The sequence below is a fragment of the Diuraphis noxia genome, unplaced genomic scaffold, assembly GCF_037042655.1.
Source record: "Diuraphis noxia isolate RWA-SAM2 unplaced genomic scaffold, SU_Dnox_SAM2 contig0001, whole genome shotgun sequence".
Classification (NCBI taxonomy): Eukaryota; Metazoa; Arthropoda; class Insecta; order Hemiptera; family Aphididae; genus Diuraphis; species Diuraphis noxia.
This window is the reverse complement of record NW_028301711.1, coordinates 101,641,947-101,654,895: the sequence shown is the minus strand read 5'-3', so window position 1 is coordinate 101,654,895 and position 12,949 is coordinate 101,641,947. Positions and strand designations below refer to the sequence as shown.

Sequence of the window (12,949 nt, the reverse complement as noted above, 5' to 3'; positions counted from 1 at the left end):
GTGTATATTTTTATTATTATGATTATAAAGTTAGAAATATAACATGTGTCGTGACTCGTGTTTTACATAAAAATAATATTATTAAAAGAAAACAATTATACCATTATATTTTTAGTCTTATTCTCGAATCATCTATATTATACTCGTATTTATATTTTATAATAAACAGACAAGACAAAATAAATATCTTGGTCGACTTTTTGTTTTGAACATTGGAGTTGTCGTATTAAGCCATGTATTACTGATATCCGGTTTTAGACTACGATATTTATTTTTAGACCTATTTTTAGATCAACACTCGGAGAGTTCGATAAAAAAAAAACAAGATAATCGCATTATTCAATAGCGAGTAAACAACTAGAGAAAACATGTGAAAATTGCTCGTCCACACAACAAATAATTGGCGGGAAACGACCGTCTGTACGCATTAAACACGTGCGCCGCGTTATACGCGGCGTTCGTCCCCAACGTATTACCATTAGGGCCCTTTAGACGAACGCTTTTTTTGGCGCGCCAATACTACGCGCCAAGCATGCAGTCAGTCGCGGCGGATAGGCACGTAGCGCGCCAAGAGTGTGGTAGCAAATAAACGAACACTCCAGGCGCTCGATCTTTACTGGGAATGTAGGAAAGCGTGGCTGTGTAAAGGCTAAAACTGTGTCTTTCACGCACGCATGGCGTGGCGTGTGGCGTGTTGAAAATATAAACACTTTTGCAGTGAATTATCAGAGGATTGGTTTGTTATCACAAAAATAATAAATATAATTATTTTAAATTATTTGTTTCATTTATTTCAAGTCTGAAAAGTTAAAGCTTGATTTAACCACTCAACTGAAGTAAGTATAAGTATAAGTACTGAAACCCCTCCAAGAGTTTGTTAAACATTTGTAGCGTCTCCAAATTTAAAACTAACAAACCAACTTCTCTTTTGGTAGTAAAATAATGATTTTTAATAATATTTTAATATTATATTTTAATAATAACTAACAAATAAGTGTCTAATTAAACCAATTAAATCAATTTATTAATACTAAAGAATGTACAAACAACATAATAAAAAAAAGCAATTGGCAATCGCATGTGCTGCTATAAGTATAATCACAACAAAGCAAAGAAAAAAAAGATCACAATGGGTGAAAAATTGGAAACTGGGTCATAGTATACGACGTTGACGCTGAACTTACAGTTGAAGATATCGCGTCTCGTCTGGTAACACTGAACCCAGAACTAGGGCTAACCGCAGACGAAGTCAGCACGATGAATGTTAAGCACAAACTGGGCCCTAGGGCAGAGAGTACCACGCATTGGGTGATAGAGGTCCCGTCAAATCTTCTACACAAGCTGGAGAATAAGTCAGTAATTTGGAACTAACTAAGTGTAGGGTCAAACTGCACCAAGGCATCCCACAGTGCTTTAAATGCCAAGGCTTCGGGCACACGGCACTAAAATGCGTGCAAGAATTACCTATATGCAGGCACTGTGCGAAGCAACATGACAGCAGAGACTGCACTGACAAGAACAAGACAATCGGCACAAACTGAAGAGGCGACCATAAAGCCTCTAGTGCCACCTGTAAAGCCAGGAATAAAGCGCTACAGAGTCTGCTCAGGCGTACAAACTTTGGCACCTCAGAATGATCACTCCCATAAAAATCATACAGCACAACGTTTGTAGGAGCAGGTTTGCCTCCCTGCAGCTCAGAGATTACTGCACCGAAAATGAGGTCGACATGGTGCTGCTGCAAGAGCCATTAATTGCCAATCACAGAGTATATGCATTTGAGGAATACAGACAGACCCATTGGGGAGACCTTGCCGGAGCAGCAATTATATTCATAAACAAAGACCTGCGTGCACTAAAATGTCGCATTATAACACAGAATATGTAGTATTCGCTAAAATCTGCAGTGACAGCAACGATAGACACGCAGTAACAGTGGTGTCGGCATATTTTAAATACAACATGCCGACACCTTACTTCATCGAGAAGCTGCATGATATACTCGAGAGCAAGACACGCGTACTGATCGGCGCAGATATTAACGCGCATTCACAATTATGGCATTGTCCAAGTCGAAACGAGAGAGGCAGACTCGTCGAGGAAATGGTAGAAGACCACGACCTCCAGATTGTAAACCGTCCGTCGTCACTCAAGACATATGATCGCGAGGGTATGGGGTCATCGAACATTGATGTAACACTCACCACGCCCGCCATCTCGGGGCTTGTCAAAAGATGGTATGTCATAAACAGCACAGACAATGACTACAATACTGTAACGAGCTGTGACTTTATCTATATTTACTTATGAGTCCCTGGTAGTAATATCATAATAATAATGCTGGAGAGCAGCGGCGTAGTGCTAATAATAGTCATAATACATCTGACACTATATATCTCACTACTCATATAAATATTCTATATTATATTATATATAAATAGGCCACTCAGGAATTGTGTGTTTTATGGAGATCGTGTTACAATGTTTTATATAAGGAACATCCGGTTAACTGTCCGTGTAACCACAAGCCACAGTCACACGCACCATATATGGCCATGAGAGTTACGTAACATAGATATGACCACTGGAGTAGGGACTAGGGATTTCTCTACGAGAGGAGCTCGTAGACCGTACGATAGTCAGACGAACTTACCAACAACTAGCGACTGGAAGCTGAACACACTAGAAGTCACATCTCGTTATTACCATTAAATAAATTAATTGAACTTAGTCATTTTTTCAATATTATTAATTATTGGACTTGTAATAAATAAAAATATTATTCAAAAAACATCAAGTGTTGATTATTCCATTCAACTTCTTGACAATCCTAGAAGGGCTCGTTACAATTTGGCGCTGTGGACAGGGTTGTTTCAAGAGGGAAAAAGAAGAATACTTAGAATATTTTTGAAATTATTTTCGAAAATTTTTCTTCTTTCTACTTCTAACGGAGGTAATTCATATCCGATCACTGTGAGAAGACAGGCCATCTTCCCACGACTCCGTGAAAACGAAAACCCAGCAGTAGCAGTCAAGGAAAATCAAGAAATAAGGATGGCATCATCATCATCATCCGTCAATTCAGTCGCTTTGGTGTGAGTATTAGAATAAAGTTGTGAAAATTAGTTTGTTCGTCTCCTATGGTATTATTGACCATAGTATAGTTTTAATTAAGGAATAAGATTGGGGAATAAATAATAATATTAGTTAAAAAATATAATAACAGGAAAACAATTATAATAATAATTTATTAAATTAAAAAAATTTTTTTTTAAACGTTTTATTGAAAATAAATAAAATTCTAAATTACGCAAATTTAATTTAAATTTCTACGCTAAATTTTTAAAATACTTTTAAGTATACTTTTAATACTTTAAATAATTTAAATATTTTAATAATTAAATTTAATTTAACATAATATAAAGAATTAAATAAATAATAAAATAATAAAGAAAAGGCAAATTAAAATAAATATAGTAATTAAATTAAATTAATTATTTAAAACAAGTTTAAATATAACGAAATAATTAATGAAATAATTTTAAAACTAATAAAAAATAGTTCAACAAATTGTAAAATTTATAAATATAAGAATTTATAAAGAATATAAAGAATAATATAAATAATATAAAGAATTTTAATTCGTTCGCGTATTTATTTTTATTTTAAAAAAAAATATAATAATAAAATTTTTTATAGTGTACACTGTACACTAAAACATAAAATAAAAATAAAAATTATTTTTATTTATTTCCCTAGTTAACAATTGTTGTAACATCGAATTGAGAATTTATAATTGAGAGAATTTAATAATAAAGAATATTGTGAAATTGAGAATTATTGTGAAGAATTTATATTTTTTTAAAGGCAGAGAAGTCCTTATATTTTATTTTGAGTAAAAGAGAATTATTATTGAGAATTTATTGAGAATTAATTAATTATTGTTATAAAGGCCGTGAAGTAAGTCCTTATATTTTGTGAATTTATTTGAAGACAGTTGAAGTCTGTATTTTTAAAGGCCGTGAAGTAAGTCCTTATATTTTGTGAATTTATTTGAAGACAGTTGAAGTCTGTATTTTTGATTTTTATAGGCCGAGTAGTAAGTCCTAATATTTTGTGAATTTATATATTGAAGTTATATAGGCCGTGAAGTAAGTCCTGATATTTGAGAATTTTTTTTTAGACAATTGAAGTCTGTGTTTGAATTTATTATTGTAGGCCGTGAAGTAAATCCTGTTATTTTGTGATTTTTTTTTGAAGATAAATGAAGTATATTGTGAATTGTTTAATTGGAATTAATTTTATAAGGCCGGAATAAGTCCTTTTTGTAGAAATTTTGTGTATTATTGAGATTTAAATGAATTAAAGAGAATAATAATAATAAGGCCGTAATAAGTCCTTAAGTAAAAAATTTATAATTGTGAGAGATAATAAAAGAAAATAAAATATATAAAATAAATAATAACGAATATTGTTATGTGTAGGAATTTATGAGTTTAATAATTTTGAGTTGAATAAAAAATTATATATAATTATATATAAAAATATATAATAATAATAATATAATAATATATATATATAAATTATATATAATTATATTTAATATAATTAGTAAAAATAAATAAATAGGAAATAGAATTAATAATTAATTTGAAGCGAATAAATAATAAATTATAATTGATAGTAAGTTGAAAAATTTGAGTAATTAAATTATTTACGTATTAGAAGTATTAATTGAATATGATAAGACAGATTAATGAATAAAGAAAATAATACATTAGAAGTTAAGGAAACAGATAGTAAAAATTTATTAACGGAAGAATTACAGGAAATTAAGGAACTTGTAAAAACTGAACCCACTAATGTTACAATTGATAATAAAAACGTAGTAGATATTAAAGATAATAAAAATAACGATAAAGTAAAAATAGTTGAAAGTGAAATATTAATTGATTTAAGTACAGAAGAAGGTTATCAATATTCAGTAGATTTAGATAGGGAAAAATATTTGAAGTCATTAAGGGAAAAAGATTTATTAAATACAAGTATAAGACCAATTTTAGTTAACGAGATAGAGTTACGACAAATAGGAACACGTACCAAGAAAGGGTTAATACATACTCAATTAGAACCAACTAAACGTAATACAAGGAAGGTAAATAAAATGGCTACAGTTACTAAAGTTTCTTTAGACAAGGTTACAGGTATGATACCCACATGTACAGGTGAGCGTGATGTACATCAATTTATAAGAGCTTGCGATTTAGCATGTTCAATGGTAGACAAGGAGGAATTATCGATACTTACTAAATTTATAAATACGAAATTATTTGATAAAGCATTAGAAGTGTGTAGATATAGGGACGTATCAGAGTGGGAAGGAATAAAATTAATTTTGTTAGACGCTTTTGAACCACAGAGAACAGCATCTTTACAGGTAGCGTTAAATTCGGTAAGAATGAGAAATAATGAGGACGTTAGTTCTTATGCACATAGGGTAGAACAATTATATTTTAATTTATGTGTAGTTAGTACAAAAGACAAAACGCCTGAGCAATCTACCGTAATAAATGACCAATTAAAGGAACAAACATTAGTAGTATTTTTAAAAGGTCTAATTCCAAGTTTAAGAACGATAGTAAAATCACGTAATCCTCCTACACTTGAATCTGCTATGCAGTTAGCTAAAGAGGAAGAATCCGAACTTACATCCGATTATGACGCGTATCAGTATTATGGGAACAATAACGCGCGAAATGGAAATGATGATGGTGGAAATAATAGGCGAAATAACAATAATTTTGAAACATTTAATAATAGGTACGGACATAATAATAACAGAAATTTAAATAATAGTAATAGACATTTTAACACTAATAATTATCCGCGACAATCTTATAATCAAAGACCGAACAACAATTTTATTAGACCACAATTTAATCAAAACCAAAATTTTAATAGACTAAACAATAATCAGAATCAAAATAATTTTAATAATAATAATAGATTCCCACCACGTAATAATAACTATAATCGCAATAATAATAATTATCCAAATAATAACGTATTGAGTAATATAAGCTGTTACCAATGCGGAGGAAACCATTACGCACGGGATTGTATGCGAGCGCGAGGTATAAATAATACGCGTAATCCCAATGCACATAATAATTTTACGCGACCAGCAATACATCATAATACTGGAGTTGTAAAATGTACATATTGTAATATAGTAGGTCATGATATATCGAGATGTTATAAGAAACTAAATTCGGAACAAACTAATAATTTTTCGGGAAACTTAAATCGATCGAACGAGGCAAGTGGCGCTCGCCCGATAAATTTAATAGCCGCTGTCGAGGAACAAGATGCTTATACTTTGTAACTGTTATAAATGATAATCATGTGTCATGCCAAAGTGTTAATATAAAGAAAGAATTTATAGATTTACTTTTAGATACTGGAAGTGATGTTAATTTAATAAAATTTAGTACTTTGATACCAGATACACCAGTACATGAAAATAATTATTCGAGGTGGATGTAGGAACTTTCGATAAGAAGGGAAGATTACTAAATCTAGAAGAAACTCATGGATTAATATGTTCAAAGAACCATAAATTAACTTATGCTCATGACCCTCGTACAGACGTAATCTTAACTAAATGTATATTTGATTTCATGGTTAGAAAATATAAATATGAAAACCTCATAAGTCATTTTTTGTAAAAAAAATAATAGTATAAAAATAATAATAGTATAAATAAATAAGAATAAACAGATAACATTTAAATAAAATAGTAAGAATCAGTAAATAAATCATAATGGATAGGAACAATCAATTATTGCAAGAAATAAATATAAATTTAGCTATACAAACACACATTAATCCAAACCAAGGAGAATGGTATAATTTTACAACTTGTTTTGATTATCATATAATAACTGCAAATGAATCTATATTAGTACCGTATGAAGATAAAGAAATTTTAGAAATAATAAATTCTATAAAACGATTTTTAGTAGATATGATGATAAATAGAAATTTAAATAATCCTATATGTATGGAATTAGCCAGATTTATAGAAAGGGTGCCAACCGCCAATGATATGTTATTCTATGAAAGATAAAATAATAAATCATTTTAGACAAATAATTATGAATGGTCAATAATATTAAGAAAAAATTTTATAATTTACTAATCAATTTATTATTGTAATTAAAGGAAAATATTATAATATGTATTAACTAACAAAACTATTAATCAACTATTATTGTATAACAAAACTTATATACCATTGTAAAAATATATATGACATTATATAATTATTATACTAACAAAATATTTATTGTAATTAATCAACAAAATTATATATATAAAAATATGTAATATGTAATATGTATAAACATATGTAATCTGTAATTTTATAATATTATCAACAATAATTGTAAACTTTGTAAGCTGGATAGTTTGATATCTAGTCATATTATTGAAATTGTAACAATGAATTTTAAGCTTTTTGTAGTTCTATGATGTTATAGCCCTACAAAAACCTTTTTTTAGCGGTGAGGTGTAACGAGCTGTGACTTTATCTATATTTACTTATGAGTCCCTGGTAGTAATATCATAATAATAATGCTGGAGAGCAGCGGCGTAGTGCTAATAATAGTCATAATACATCTGACACTATATATCTCACTACTCATATAAATATTCTATATTATATTATATATAAATAGGCCACGCAGGAATTGTGTGTTTTATGGAGATCGTGTTACAATGTTTTATATAAGGAACATCCGGTTAACTGTCCGTGTAACCACAAGCCACAGTCACACGCACCATATATGGCCATGAGAGTTACGTAACATAGATATGACCACTGGAGTAGGGACTAGGGATTTCTCTACGAGAGGAGCTCGTAGACCGTACGATAGTCAGACGAACTTACCAACAACTAGCGACTGGAAGCTGAACACACTAGAAGTCACATCTCGTTATTACCATTAAATAAATTAATTGAACTTAGTCATTTTTTCAATATTATTAATTATTGGACTTGTAATAAATAAAAATATTATTCAAAAAACATCAAGTGTTGATTATTCCATTCAACTTCTTGACAATCCTAGAAGGGCTCGTTACAATACGCTAGCATATGAATTGAGACTTAAGCGCAGACATGGTCAAATCGGAAAGAGTGTTCAAAACCAGGATGGCAGACTGGGACAGGTTCAACTATGAACTACTAAGCCGAAGGCAGACAGTGAAGGACACATGCATAAATACATACGCAGACTCCATTGTAACGGTGATACAAGAGGCAGCTGCGTTATCAATTCCAGCACGAAGCTAAAGAGCACGCTGCAAAGGAAAGCAGCCTTGGTGGAATGACGCACTGGCCAAAGAAAAGGGAGATCTCGACAGATGCAGGCGTGACAGATTGTATATAACTGATAAACCGGCATATAATAGGAAACGCAACGCCTACCTAAAAGGAAATCCGATCTGCCAAGATGGTCGCTTGGAGATCTTTTGCTAATGATATTAACATAAACACATGGGGAAATAACCTTGAGCCATAACCTTTAAATGGGCCAAAAAAGGCTCAAGCCGCCCATCTATCCCCAGCACCATGCAGGATGCGGATGGTAAAATGACCACTAACTGGGATGAGACTACAGAGCTGCTACTGAGCACATTTTTTCCGGCTGAAGACAAAAAGGTAGCCATAGCCAGAGAAGGGCCTCTCCAACCATATGACAGGATAGTCGATGAAGATATGGGTCAAAGCGGCTATATGGCGGATGAAGCCGTCCAAAGCACCCGCCCAGATGGTCTCAAGGTAATGCTCCTTAGAAAAGCATGGCCTGTTATGGGACAGGACATTACACGGCTCTTCAGCAGATGCTTGAATGAAGCCACTTTCCCAGAACCCTGGAAGATGGCCAAACTAGTGGTAATCCCTAAACCAGGAAAGAAGGACCTGGCCAGTCCAGGATCGTACAGGCCAATAAGCTTGCTGCCCACTCTGGTCAAAGCGCTAGAGACGCTGGTCATTCAAGACTTGGTAGACGAGACTAACTTGGACGACTTTAAACAACAGCACGGATTCGTCGCTGGCAGATCGACTATTACGGCCATTAGAGATGTCTATAACTGTTCGGCATCAAACAGGCACAGATATGTATTTGGCGCTTTTCTGGATATCACTGGGCCCTTCGATAACGTGGGGTGGTCCCCAGTGCTATCAAGACTGGAATAGCTAGGTGCATCCTTGCGAACCCTCAGGATGGTCCACGGATACCTTAAGGACAGGAAGGTAAGACTCAATCTAGAGGGACAAGACCATGTAAGGTTCTTGGAGAGAGGGTGCCCGCAAGGATCACAGCTCGGGCCCACCCTGTGGAAGGTCGCTATGACAGTGATAGGCGAGATACCACTTGAGGAAACAACAAACTTAACAATATATGCGGACGATATCACCATATTGACGGGTGCGGCCAGGCCACCAACGGCTCACAAAAGACTTGAGTTGTACCTGGACGGGGTACTCTCATGGGCAGATACATATGGACTGAAGTTCTCACCAGCCAAGTCACAATTAATGACAATCAAAGGCGGCTTGAAACCAAATTACGCGGTAGGATTTGGTACAAGAGCGGACACGCCAAGAATTAGAGCAAGCGAGACATTCAAATACTTAGGGGTAACTCTGGACCCAAGGCAGAGTTACTGGGACCACATAGAGTCCCTAAAAGGAAAAAACAATGACATATACAAGCGTCTAAGGAAGATGACGTCTGCAAATTGGTGCATGGGCCGGAACTCGGCTAAGATCATCTACCGAGCAGTTTTTCTCCTAACCTATGCAGCAGAGATCTGGGAGAAGGCCTGTCTCATGAAGAAGACAATTAGAACGCTAGGGAGCATGCAAAGAGACCCATTACTGGCCATTAGAATTAGCTACAAAACGGCATCAACCAACTGTCTGTCAGCGGTGGCGGGTGTCCTCCCGCTAGATCTCGAAGTCAGAAGAATAGCGCTAGCACGCAGACTAAAGGCGAACGAAAAACAGTCCAATGATTATGACGAAGGAGTTAGCGAGCTCATGGAGCTATGGCAAGATCGGTACGACGCCACCGACAAATGGGAGTGGACCAAGTATATGATACCAAACTTGATCCAGAGATGTACCCTCCCCCTCTAACCTAACCTGGACCATTATACTACACAGTTCTTGACGGGCCATGGGGACTTCAAAAGTAAACTTTTCAGCTTCAAGCTGGTCCAAAGCCCCAACTACAAGTGCGGTAATGGTGCAGAAACGGTGCGCCGTGTACTACTAGCATTCAGAAGAAACAAAGAACACCTAGACACCCTAGTCAGAATAATGACCGAAGAAGGGGAAACATGGCCACCAGAAAGCGGGGCTTCCTGTCAACTAGAAGGACATACGAGGTATTAAGGACGTTAAGCGAGAAGAGTCTCAAAAACAGATCTGGTAGGTAAGAGCTATTACGGTCAGGACGCTGCCTTACCAGGAGGCAAAAGGCACTAGACTCGGGGCGGCACGGGTGAGCACGCAAGGCGTAAGCGGCACAAGCGGCGGGCCACGCTCGAGCGCGTCCTGACCAGGGGCGTGCTCACGCGTCAAAGGAAGACGGGGAGTCGGGCCCTTTAGTCAGGGCTGAGGACAGAATTCAATTACAGTACTCCCTGCTTGTCGTAAAAGGCGACTAAAAGGGACTGGCCAGACGGGGCCTCCGGGGACTAGGGCGTCCGCAGGGGTTCTGACCGCGATCTCGAGAAGAGTGGGTCGAACTCTATGGAGAGGCCTAAGGGAGGCGGACGCACCGAAACCTTCGGGGACTAGGGTGTCGAGAGGTTCTGACCGCGACCTCGAGAAGAGCCTCTTCGGAGAGGCCTCAGGGAGGCGTAGAAACACAGCAAGGCTACCGAGCCTCTAACTTGGGGGTCGCGGCCAGCGCGCCTGCAGTGAGCGCTGCCCGGTGAGGGCCCACCGTGAGCCCGTGGTACACGGCCCAAATCTCGGGAGGATCACAGCTGAGGCCTAGTGCTGACGAAGCTCGGTCCCACCATCCCACCATTGATGTGTGACACTAACGGGAACGAGAGTGGTACTTTGGGATGTGGAGGAGCCCCGAGGCGCCGAGTGGATTGGTGTCGTGCCCTAACATGACGGTCGCGTACCGGCTCCGGTCGTTAGGTTGGCGTTTGCGGATTGGTTTCGGAGTGGCTGTAGACGGAGCTACTATGTGGTAAAAAGACCAAGCTTGGTCTAGGGGAAGGTTTCCGAGTGAGAATACTCCTTAGCGGCCACCCAGCCTACCGAAGGGGCTATATGCCAGGTTAGGTGGCGAAGGGCACGTGTACGCCTCAGCCGAACGGTACGGGTGAGCTCTCTCCCGACTTCGGTGGGAACGGGAGTCCGCCCGGTTCTCGTGGTCCTTAGACGACGCGCGGCCGGCGGTCGGTGGGTAACGCCGCCGCACGTCAACCGTGAACCTCCGCGGCTCTCGACTAACGCATAGCGCTAATGTGAGGTCCGCGGTTGTAGCCGCAAGGCACCAAACCCGGGAGTCCTCGTGTCTTAACTTATGTTTGACCTGACCTTGTAATGTAATTACATGTGTTAAAGGAAAATACCCACGGCTCCGCATGACGGTTACCGGGGCACCTATGAGGAAAAATGGGGCATAAATAGAAATACGTTGTAGTGATACATAATCAAAATGAAAAAAAAAGAAAAAGTTGTGATACATAATCAAAATGAAAAGGGGGGAATGTTGGGGGAAATAGTTTTGTACGTTACACAAATGATGATGATGATGATGACTTGAGTTGTGGCTGGATGACGAAAGTGTGGATGACCGACGGCTGGGATAGGCTGGCCAGTTGGCCGTCGACCCTCAAGACACGTGGTCGACATGGCCCATCGGCGTCGGTCACTGAAAAAAAACCGAGGCTTCGCCCGACATCGGGCCCGACGTTGTCGCTTAGCCCATCATCTCGTACATTACGAGTATGGATGACAATACAAAAAACTATAAATTGACTATTGACCACGAGGTTGATCGGACCGCAGAATGAGTGGGCAGGTGGTGTTCGTTACGTCTTGTCGAGAATACGTTGGTTTAAAAAGTGAAGATGGCTGGCGAACGGTGTCCGGTCGCTGGCCGTTGTTGTCGCAATTGATGTTGTAGTAGGGAAGGTCAGGGTAGGCGTATTGCGGGATTTTACAATAATATGGGTAATTAAGATAATTGCACTGCGGCGATCGCACCGACGGACGCGACAGAGGCGCCGACGGCAGCCGATGACGACATGTTACGGTGACGACAGTGAACACTGATGCAGGCGGGGAGGTCGGGGATCAGTTATTGCATAACATAGTGGTAATCGCGGGCACGCTATTATATTAATGGGACGGTCACTGGCCGACAGGTATGCTGATATTCTAGGTATTAGGTATACCCAGTGGTTTAATAATAATAATAAGGCCTGAAATTCTGTGACGTTACAACCTGCAATAAAAAATAAGATGGGAACTATTCAGTCTGTTATTGGTATTTTTTTCTAACTCCGCAAAAAGAACAGAAAAACTTAAGTCTGTTATAGAAAATAATGGAATTTCAGAATCTAACGAATACAGTTCTATTTAAAAAAGATAACTTAAAACTATACGAGTATGTGAAACCCGATGGGTTGAAAAGCACACAGCTTTAATGACTTTTAAAGAATTGTATCTGTATATTTTTTATTGCATTAGGAGAAAAAAATGTGGAGATTCAAGCAGAGAAACATCAAGATTGGCTACAATGTTAGAGTGTGCTATAACGAAAAGTGAATTTTTAGTTGCTTTAAAAGTGGTGGTTACTTACACAATAAATTTGAGTAAAATTCTGCCGAGTAAAAACAAGATTTA

General features: G+C 37.2%; 2 protein-coding genes across 2 annotated transcripts in view; one reads left to right on the top strand and one right to left on the bottom strand.

Annotated features, from left to right (window-relative positions):
* LOC149062888 (uncharacterized) overlaps window positions 1-12,949 on the bottom strand; it is a 79,995-nt gene that overhangs the window by 12,858 nt on the left and 54,188 nt on the right. The gene's annotated exons all lie outside the window — the stretch shown is intronic.
* On the top strand, window positions 4,499-8,091 carry LOC149062891 (uncharacterized). The gene has a single exon (XM_089217471.1). It carries the CDS (start codon window positions 4,757-4,759, stop codon window positions 6,383-6,385), a length of 1,629 nt encoding a protein of 542 aa, XP_089073597.1. The 5' UTR covers window positions 4,499-4,756; the 3' UTR covers window positions 6,386-8,091.